At 31.0% G+C, this 11,135-nt stretch overlaps 1 protein-coding gene across 1 annotated transcript; it reads left to right on the forward strand.

The window, feature by feature from the left end:
- Positions 1 to 2,645: 2,645 nt before the first annotated feature.
- betaggt-I (geranylgeranyl transferase type-1 subunit beta) lies at positions 2,646 to 8,867 on the forward strand. Its single transcript, XM_088261030.1, has 6 exons — positions 2,646 to 2,736; positions 2,825 to 2,994; positions 3,130 to 3,266; positions 5,078 to 5,251; positions 7,133 to 7,296; positions 7,384 to 8,867. The coding sequence occupies exons 2-6, from the start codon at positions 2,891 to 2,893 to the stop codon at positions 7,861 to 7,863; spliced, it is 1,059 nt and encodes a 352-aa protein (XP_088117156.1). The 5' UTR covers positions 2,646 to 2,736; positions 2,825 to 2,890; the 3' UTR covers positions 7,864 to 8,867.
- The last annotated feature ends 2,268 nt before the right edge of the window (positions 8,868 to 11,135 follow it).

An 11,135-nucleotide genomic window follows, 5' to 3' on the forward strand; every position in this document is an offset into this window, starting at 1 on the left:
CGGTATATCAATGTTTTTCAAAGTATACAAGAGTCAATATATTGCTTCTCAGCAGTCAAACGGTTAAGTAGTAATGTATTTAAATTGTATAAAAAATTTTACTTAAAAAAAAAACCCTCCCAAATATCTATAACATGCTGTACTCTGCGTGGCAGAGTTTCAGTTGAGATTTGACTGGTGGTAACAGGGGATCAAACTAAGTGTAGTTTATAAAATAAAATGACAACTTTGTAGTTTTTTCCACATGAATTTTATTTGACCAGCGACTGGGTTTCATCGTAACAGACATCATCAGACTGATTACATCCATCTAGTCTGATGATGTCGGTTACGATGAAACCCAGTGGCTGGTCAAATAAAATTTATGTGGAAAAAGTACAAAGTAGCTATTTTATTATATAAAATGCTTCTCCACTAAGAAATGTCAGTACAAAACTTAAAACTATGTGTATTTTAGATGGTATGTAATTAAGTCCGCCCCCGTGGTGTAATGGTTAGCGTGCTGGAGGTCCCGGGTTCGATTCCCAGGGGGGGTTCAAATAAATATAAGTGATATTTTCACTATAATATTGATTCCATATTACCCTGGACTGGTACCTGAAGCAGAGGGCTGATCACTTTTCCTTCATGAATTAACGATCAAGATAACACTGCGTTTATATAATGCAGTGCTCTTTTCACCATTGGGGGGCGGATAAGGGTTTGAATGAATGAATGTGATTAAGTTTCAAGCTCCCATACAATGGTCAGAACAAACAATAGAGAACTCACCCGGGAGCAATTTTGATCCAACACAACTCCATGATGTTGGTGTATATTTATAAATTATAATTCAGTCAATACGGAACATAATATACAACTGCATGGTTTCACAATGAATTTGTAAAATGGAGCAATAACTTGAATAATATTTATCTTTGAATATTTTGTATCTAGATACAATTTAATCAAATTCGAGACGGAAGAGTATGGAAAAAAATCCAAAACCGTTTTGACCGACTCAAAAACCAACTAATTCGTATAATAGGATAATGGTATAATAATAAAATGGACCGGTTCTGGAAACAATTTGACAGAACAGCGGTTTGACAGATGACAGTGACAGAAAGCATTAGGCATCTTTTGTTCATTCTATTTTATGGCTATTCATCCTTCCAAGTTTAGTTTTCCAGACAGTATTGAAAATGACACAGACCCTTGACTAGTGATGGGATTCAAAATTTTCAAGAACCAGTTCACCCTTTAGGTATTACCTCCCCCCCCCTCCTATAAAAAAAATCTTTCAATTAATCATTTATTCATTTTTACTCTGCACATAAACAGAACATTCACATTACAACTGAGAATGCTCCAAATGATGAAGCGTTTATCTTTCACTATATTTTTTAATTAAATACAATAACTTAATTGAATTTTCCCACTATTTTTTTCTATCTTTCAAAAAAATTCTCTTCGTGAGGTTAAAATATTTTTACAACGTGGTGGACCAAGTAAACCGAGCGTGCTCCGATTTATGATCTCAATCGGAATATTGTGACAACAAAGGGTTAATGACCGGTTCGGTGAACTCTAGAAATTTTAGGCACCAGTTCTACCAAACTTGTGCAAACCGGCTGAATCCCACCACTGCCCTTCACCCGGATATTGAATTGAAGTGCATTCAATCGTTTGAAATGTGGCTTCACCTCAGAAAGTTTTGTATTCTCTGGATGGATAAGGTCACAAATGAAGAAGTTCTAAGAAGAACTTGATCACGTAGAAAACTCTTGTCGAATATCAAGGTTTGGAAAATTTCATATCTGGCTGATGTATTACGTGCAGAGGAATACCACTTTCTACAAATCATTATGATGGGAAAAATAGAAGAACGTCAAGGAGCTGGCCAGGATAAGAGAGATGGAGGAGTTGTTCCAGACGACACAAAACCGCAAAACCTTGATCGCTATCGTTGGGGGGGCTGACAAGGCACATGAAGAATGAGAAGTGAAAATATTTTTACAATAGACTTTTGAATAAGTATTAATAAAATACTGTAAAATATCATAATGAAAAGCGCAGAAAAAAGTTTTATAGTATGCTCTCAGAGAATCAATTTGGCTTTAAGATTTAAGAGATGCAGTACTGAGTTAGGGAATTCTTCGAGATACTTACTAAATAAAATGACACAACAGCGAGCCGAATGGATAGACCACAATTTAAGTCACCCAGGCCTGCTTGTTATGATTACGGGGGCATGTGCGAAGGCACAAACTACAGAGGACAACCCCGCTCAACCTACATGGACCAAATTATCTCCTACATGCGTTGTAGCAGGTACGCCGAGTTAATGAGATAAGTATAGGATAGATGCACGTGGAAACTGACTATGAAATAATCAAACCAATCATCACAAAGATTGTAACTTACGAAGAAGAATTTATTCGGGTATTTATTTAAATAAAAGGTTATTTATTTCTAAATCATCTACATAATTAAATAACATCGACTAGGCAGAACTACTACACAGGTACTATAGTATAAATAATTTTTGAGCAGAACATTCTTAGTAGTATATAATGATTCTCAGTAACCGAACTTAGCCCAATAAGGAAATAGTCGTACAAATGTTGCCATAATGAATACATGAACTCATGAGGGGTGAGGGGAAAGAATAGCTGTCAAAAATATAGGTGATTGTCAAAATTAATATCCGTGACATTTTGCCACATTAATTTTGTATTAGTTTTTATCTAAATGGTAATGAGAAATTTCGATAAAATTTGAGGGTGACATTCACGATAATGAACGCATATTTATATAGTTGATATTTATTTATTTTCTTTAGTCATAAAAACGTTCAATCAGCTTATAATCGTGTAGGCGTGAATACGTTGAGGTTATACATTTAATAATGGATGAGGCGATTACTGACATTGCTATTAGGCAACATGTAAAATATTTTTTAAGACTTTTAAATGTCTTACCATCGGGGCTCTCTTCACACGATACAACAAGGTGAGTCTAACAAGATATATATGCGAGCGCACCGAGGTATTTTACGTGAATACTAATATAATATTGGTTTATTTTGAGGAATAAACGAGTCTTATTCACCTTATATACACAGTTAAGAAATTAAGTCTTTTCCAGATTGACTTTGGCATTTTTTTCTATATCGGGTTTGGATTTACTGAAATCAGTTTCGGCTCTGTCAACCATATCGCCTGATATATCTTCTAATATAATTGAGTGGATCTACAGACTTCAAATTTTACCGGAAAATGAAGGTAAGCATAGTTACTTGTTAGAGAAGATTTATTATCTGTATAATACTAAAACTAAAAGTGTGTTGAGATGGATGGTGAGGAAAGAAGGGTAAAATAAATTTATGAGGCGAATGTAGTTGGAAAAGGAGCAGAGAAAAACTTGACATGAACAAGTATGTCGAATACTTGAACGCATAAGGAGTCAAAATGTGGGGATGTTTGAAGAGATGCATTATTGTGGAAGAGGCGAAGAATGTTTCCAAAGATGGTGTGGTGCAGCATTCTATTCTCTCTGCCTGTCTCTGCGGAGAAGTGGCGTGATGGTTAAGTAGTTAGTTAATACTAAAATACTTGAGGAAAATGCCATTTTAATTAAAGCATATGCATGGTTTTGCTCATATCATTGAGAATGTAAATATTTGTCAAATTTCAACATTTAAATTCACCTAATCGTGGAGTCTGCTAGGTTACCCCAGAGTTCAGTTCTGGGACCTTTTTTAAAACTTTCAATTAACTAAAGATTTTGAAACATAATAAAATTCCACGGATTGTGGTCTGACTGCTACGCGGATAATAAACTAATTTATTCCTACTGGGAGAGAAAAATGAACCCGTTGATTCTATTGAGAGAATAGGAGAATGGATGCTTGAAAACAGTTGACATTGAACATGTTCAACTGTAGATAGCCACACCCAGTGACACTATCCAATATGAGGAGTACCACTTCACTGGCTGTTAAATTGCCGGGCTTGTTCTTAGATTATACTTTCTCCCTTGAGACTCAAATCATCAAAACATCAAGTTTATGTTTTTATCAATTATTGCAAATTAAGAGTACTCATCATTTAATTTTATAGTCATTTAATTTTATCTAAGTGCCCTTGAGGTAGATTTTGTAAAAATCGTGCAATAGAAATTGTCCAAAATTATTATGTGTTCTGGGAATCAATCAATGTCCAAATGTTTGAATTTATTGTATTTAAATTAAAATTTGGATTTATTCTTACCCTTACTGTGCCAAAAAAATCCACGCGTTCATTGCTGTGTAGTTAATACACATAACGTTCATAGACAATTGCCTAAATTCATTATATTTTAAGTCAAAAGTGATGTTTATTGAAGTTTGATAGCTGTAAACATGAAAAAATCATCGACTCACGCTCATTTGTGAGCCAACCACCTTCACTGGCTGCCCAAAAGCGACTGATGACTGCAGCGCATTCAAGTCTCAACTCGGTTCATTACTAGAAACACAACTGAGAACTGAGACAGCATATCTCCCATTCCGATTTAACCAAGAAAAGTAAGAGCGAGATGTGAATAGCGTCGAAAACATTTTTTTTAAGCATGAATATACCTACAACACTCAATGGCACATTTTGATCATTTTGTTCATTTTTTTCCTAATTCTCACAAAATATCAAAATATCTTATAATATGCCCGATAAGTGGTAATTGTTACAATTTTTCATTCAATGCGTAAATGTATTATGGAGGAATACCTAAAATCTAAACTTATTATTTTTTACATTTATCGAGATATTAATGTTTTAACACGCAATGTGTACTAGTTACACATTTATATATTAATTTTTAAATCAAACACAGATTTTTTTAGTCTACTAAACTGTATTTTGTTAAAAAACATATGAAAATTCAAATTGTGTAAATTTTTTTGCCTAGTTATGGCATTTTCAAACGAATGTCTAGTTACACATCACCAGAAATGAAGGGTTAAATTAGGCATCTATGTTTAGCAGTATAAAAGTACTCCTAACTGTATATTTTGTGCATAAAAATAAGTCAAACAAGATTATTGTAAATCTTTCAGATGACGATATGAGCCTGTGTGGATTTCAAGGGTCCTCAACACTAAATATAGATTTAGACGGATGCACCAAACACTACCGATGTGGTCACCTTACTATGACCTACACGGGACTGTGTTGTCTCATTATCTTAGGAGATGACCTTTCTAGAGTGCACAGGAAAGCTATCATAGCTGGTTTGTGAAAAATATTTTTTATTTACAGACATTTTTTCTGATATGATAATTTAGCAGTAAACAAAATTTTATTAATAGATAAAATATAAATACCATTTCTTTTGTACCATTAGTTGTAAATACGGGTAAGAAAAGAAGAAAAAATCAATATTTGATGTATCAAAATATAGTGATATTTTTAAATAAAATTTTTATAATTACTATTTGTATAATTAAATGAAAAGATGGAATAATAAAACGCAGATTTATATTCTAAATTATGATAAATAAATAAAAAATTTAACAATCTAATTTTATGTCTACCTCCAGTGGTAAAGCCGTTAAGGCTGGAAGTCTTGGGTTTGATTCCCAGGAGGATCAAAATAAATATCAGTGATTTTTCACTCTAATATTTATTTAATATTACTCTGGACTGATACCTGTATACAATGCGGTGCCTTATGCACCATTGAGTGCGGATAAGAGTTAGAAAAATAATTACGCTGAAAAAACTTTTACTAAGACAGGAATAATTTTTTTGTTTATATATTTCATTAATAAAATATGTAGCTCCTATTGTTCACATGGAATCATATTGACCTATGATTCTTTTCTAGCTGTCAAAGATTCAATTGAATTATTGTAATACAGTGAAACCTGTTAGATTGAACACCACTAGTGCACTGAAAAAAACGTTCAATGTAAGGAGGTGTTCAATTTAACAGGTAAATAAAAAATTATAGAAAAAAAAAATATTTATGCCAATACAAGTAAATTTTTTATTAAATTTAAATGAAAATATTTATTGTTTCTTTAAGAAAAAATTTTCAACTGTCGTTTGTTTTACGTTTTCCACTTGGTACTTGCACAACTGATGGCGGACAGAGTTTAAAGTCTGTGAAAGACCTTTGACCTCATGTGTATTGGCAAAATCTGAGAGGCACTTTAAGCTGGCAAATGCATCTTGAATTGTGGGCTTGGGAATTGGAATTTCTTGAACAATTGGTTCAATTTATTCGTCTAATGATTCAAGAGATACAAAAAGAAGATCTTCCTCCCAACCAGTTTCTGTGGATGTTTCAAATGCTGGAACATCCTCATAAGGATTATTAAGATCTGCAAATCCGTTAGTTGCTGTTAAATCCTGTAATTCTTGTTCATCAACATGACTATCGTTAGCACTTGACTCTAATGTCATTTCTTGAATTCCAGCTTTTGCAAAACAATGTGATATTGTTAATGTTGTTACTTCATTCCAGCTTTGAGAAATCCATTCAATAGAGTTCTTGACATATTACCAGGTAGATTTTTTGTGAATTTACTTTTTATCAATAACCAAAGGTGAAATAATAAAAAAAGTAAAGGAAAACAAATAATTTACCAATATTTAGCTTATCTAAAATTATTTAATGTTCATTCTAACAGTGTGTAATTAAATGATAAATACTATTTTTAATGTTCAATGTTCAAAGTATAGAGGTGTTCATTCAGAAAAGGTGAATTAGTGAGAAAATGGATGTGTGTGTGTTCAATGTATATAATGTAGAAAGGTGTTCATTCAGAGAAGGTGTTCAATCTAACAGGTTTCACTGTATAACAAATCCTAGAAGATAACCTTCAGTTTTATGAAAATTCTTTTTTCGTGTTTATTTTTCAATAATTATACATAAATATGAATGATTCAGAAAAAAAATTATGAATGAATTACTATAATGATTCTTATTTTTATTGGATTCATCCCATCGTAATTTTTTATATTTGATGTTCAAGTTGAATATTTTAACAGTCAAAATCAAATTATTAAAAAATTAGCCTGAAGAATGACCTCTTACTTTCTAATACTTCATTTAAACTTTGTGCGAAAATTAAAATATAAGTAATGATTAATTATGTTTTTAATAGGAGTGAAGTGCTTACAAAAACCAGAGGGAAATTATTCTGCCGCGATCTCGGGAACGGAATCGGATATGCGTTTCCTGTATTGTGCAGCTTGCATTAGTTATATTCTGGATGACTGGTCAGGTTTCGATGTGGAGAAAGCCACAAAGCATATCATTGACAGTATTGTAAGTATCTATTGAGCAGCGAGCAATCAAATCAATTAACAAAATATGTAAGTCATTTTTATATTCGAATGTTTTTTCTTTCTTAAGAGTTACGACTATGGAATTGGCCAAGGACCAGAACTGGAATCGCACGGAGGCACAACATTTTGCGCGATAGCAACACTAAGTTTATGTAACCAACTAGATAAACTATCCACACGTCAAGTGGATGGGCTCAAGCGGTGGCTGGTGAACAGGCAGGTTGATGGGTTCCAAGGAAGACCTAATAAACCCGTGGACACTTGCTACAGCTTCTGGATCGGCGCTACACTCAAACTGTTGGGAGCTCTCGACTTAACAGATTTCGAATCCAATAGGAAATATATTTTGGATACGCAAGATTCAATAATCGGCGGATTTTCCAAGTGGCCCGATACTAATTCTGATCCATTACATACCTATCTGGGTTTGGGAGGTCTTAGTTTAATGGGAGAAAATTATTTGGATGAAGTCATGCCAAGTCTGAATATTAGTATTAGAGCCTACAATCATTTGAATCAAATCCAGCAGAAATGGAAAAATGAGTGACCACTTTTTAATTATTACTGACAATAAAAGTTACTAAAACTATGTACATATAATTAGGTTTGAAACAGTAAACTATCGTAACATATTACAGTGGAAATTATTTGATATGAATATTTAATAAAATATATTGTTGTGTTTTATGTTTAAAGAATGAACAAATATTTTTCATGTTAAACATTTAAAAATGAAATGTTTTCTACTGTGCATATTTCATTTACCTTACTGCCATTTTCTTTTTGTTATTATCTTGATAAAAGTGCTTGCTCATCTTATTTAAAATTGTTTATTCTGTGATTGTGTTTCTGTAGTTTCATTTTTTTAAATGTAAATATACTAATATAGTTTATACATTTAATAGATTAAATGCTTTTATTTAATTAACTATTGACAAGTGCTCTTTTCTTTATATAGATCTATTAAATAAGATGCAAAAAATAAAATTGTACCGTAAACCCATATTCCTTTGATATTCCAACAAATCACATATTACTAATCTTTACAATATCTTTTAAACAACTCATAAAAAATATTATACCAGAGGGATTATTTTTAGTATGTTATTTATGTGCGTTATTAAAAATTATGCTTTGAATAATAGTAATTTAATATTAAGGCACAACAAATATAAAAATGTGAGGCTGATGTATTGAAATTTATACCATAAATGTATTTGACGCACAATTATTTTTGTTGAAGCAATTTAGGATTAACTTTTATTTTTAATGAATATATTTACAACTTAAATTAGATAGTAGTCTAAACAATAAAATTGAGGCTATTTTATTTTACGAGACAGAATACAAAAGTCTCGTATTTAAAAAAGAATTATAAATGGTTTGTGACTTTTTGCAATACTATATTATAGATATAATTAAATTATTAATGAGTATTATATTAAAAGCATTTATAGGGTCCACTACATAATATTTTTAATGTAGATCTCTTTGTGAAGTGGAACGATTAATAATTATAATATCTTAAATCGAAATATAATAAAACTTGAAGACTCGATATATTATTTTTTCATTATAACATGATGTTGTGTATTCTACAGATTTTAAATTTTATTTCATGATATATATTTTGTAACTTAAATTTTGCAAACTAGCATTCTTATTCCATTTGTTAGCACTCTAATACATATTTTTTTTATTAAATTGTATTACATGTTTGCTTTTGAAGATTTTCATTAAACTGTGCCATTTGGCCTGGGATTTCACTAATTATTATTTAGATTTTTTTTTCATAAATCCGCTAGACATTTATTTAACACAATCAAACTATCCTTTGTAAAGTTATTAGTTTCAACACTACCAGATAAATTTAATGAACAACTTTGTAACAGCGGGATTGTGTGACTTAGATATTAAGGAAATTTATGTTAATGAAGCGCCTATCCTTGTTATGCCTACAATAGTTAAATTTGCATGATATATGGGTACTTTTATACTAATTCTCAAATTATTTAAGATTCACGGACACATCACCATTATTTTGGAGTTTTCACTCAATTTGGTATTGATTGTTAATTACATGAAAGCACGATGATCAGTCTTATTTCTGATACACCCTGTGAATCAAACCCAGGACCTCCAGTATGCTAAAAATGTGCTCATCAATATGTTACAGAGGTAAACTAATATATTTTTTAAATGTATATACATATAACTACATTTCGTACATGATATGCTTTAAAAATATCCCTATTTGTTTCTCATAAAATTAATCTGTAAAAAATCAAAATGAAAAAATATTGAATTAATATGCATTATGATTACTACAAACTTTGTGATACTTTATATCTTAAAACAAAGTTTTTTTGTCTGAACTATAAAGATCTACAATACTTGCCATGTTACTTTCTCACACCGCGAGTTAAAAGTCATATTATATACAGATTAATTTTAATTAGTGGTATTATGTATATGGCAGAATTTTACCAAGTACTTGATTTAATTATGTATATTTTTTTAATTATTAGTTATAATGAAAGTGTTACCCAGCTCTATAGAATGAATCCTGTTGAATGAAGTATATGACCGGACAAAGTACGATTGACATACCCATAAAATGGCATTAATATTTCAGCAATAATGAAAATGTAAGATGCAATTTGTAAAGAATTCTATAACTATTTGATTTGTATCTTTGTGTAATAAACCATGCTAGATGTCAATTATAACATTTATGCGTTTTTGTTTAATTTTCGGAAAGACATTTTGAGTAAATCCGCATCTTTTTGCAAAACTACTAATGGAATATTTAAACCCTGATAGATTATTATAAAGACCAGATGTCTCAACAGACAACAGTTAGATCAGTGATGAGCCACATATATCGCAGAGCTATTCACAAACTAAGTTGTCTAAACTTTAAAAAAAAATGTTTTTGACCACTTTTTATTGGTACTTTTTTTATCCAACAGGTTTTGACAAGAACCTAGTCATCATCAGGATTACACGTTCTTGTCAAAATCGGCTGGAGAAAAAAAGTGCTTAAAAACAAAGTTGTTTTATTTTATAAAGTTTATAAAATGTGCCACAAAGTATCTGCGAAAAACATTCCATTCAAGAAATTGAACTGTCTGAAATTATAAAAACTATGAATTATGAATTCCCAAAAACAACATCCCACTTGGATTTGATTTCCTTTGCAGGTTTTCCCGCCAAATTGTTTTTTCGAGTTTATGAATCTATTTCTTATGGCAGAGAATTGCAATTGTAAAATTAATGTTAAGTAAAAGTATATATATAATCTGACCCCTATCCACATTCAGTGGTCCTCAACCTTTTTATCGCCGCGGACCAGTCAACATTTGATAATTTAACCACGGCCTATTGTGGCTGGAGTATGTAGATTGTTTTGATTTAATAAGTCGCATGTTTTACTTCAAAGGTGTTGTGCCGGAAGTAATTTGGCATAAAATTACTTCATTATGACGATTGTTATATATATTTTTTTAATAACTGAATAATTATGTTTTGAATATTGAAAGCATTAACTTTGTGGATCATATTATTATATTATTTTGAGAAATAAAAAGACTTTGTTTTTTGATCCACTCACATTTTTATTAACTAGTTTCTCTTCAAGGTTTAAAGTTTAAACTTTAGTCATAAATTAAACCTTGAAGAGGGCAACAGGTTGTTGCCGAAACTAGTTGGTTAATAAAAATGTGAGTGGATCAAAAAACAAAGTCTTTTTATTTCTCAAAATAATATAATTAAATAATTATTTACTTTTTATTGGGTATAATCAATTTTTTTTGGGTA

The sequence above is a fragment of the Brachycentrus maculatus genome, unplaced genomic scaffold (genome assembly GCF_059751285.1).
Source record: "Brachycentrus maculatus isolate JH-2025_06_01 unplaced genomic scaffold, ASM5975128v1 h1tg000147l, whole genome shotgun sequence".
In the NCBI taxonomy this organism is placed as follows: domain Eukaryota; kingdom Metazoa; phylum Arthropoda; class Insecta; order Trichoptera; family Brachycentridae; genus Brachycentrus; species Brachycentrus maculatus.

What these genes read in the sequence shown, in the direction of transcription:
- betaggt-I (XM_088261030.1), top strand. Translation starts at nt 2,891, where the DNA reads ATGGATGAGGCGATTACTGACATTGCTATTAGGCAACATGTAAAATAT. An exon ending in TCTTCACACGATACAACAAG is followed by an intron (nt 2,995 to 3,129) that starts GTGAGTCTAACA and finishes AGTCTTTTCCAG; the next exon opens with ATTGACTTTGGCATTTTTTT. An exon ending in CAGGAAAGCTATCATAGCTG is followed by an intron (nt 5,252 to 7,132) that starts GTTTGTGAAAAA and finishes TGTTTTTAATAG; the next exon opens with GAGTGAAGTGCTTACAAAAA.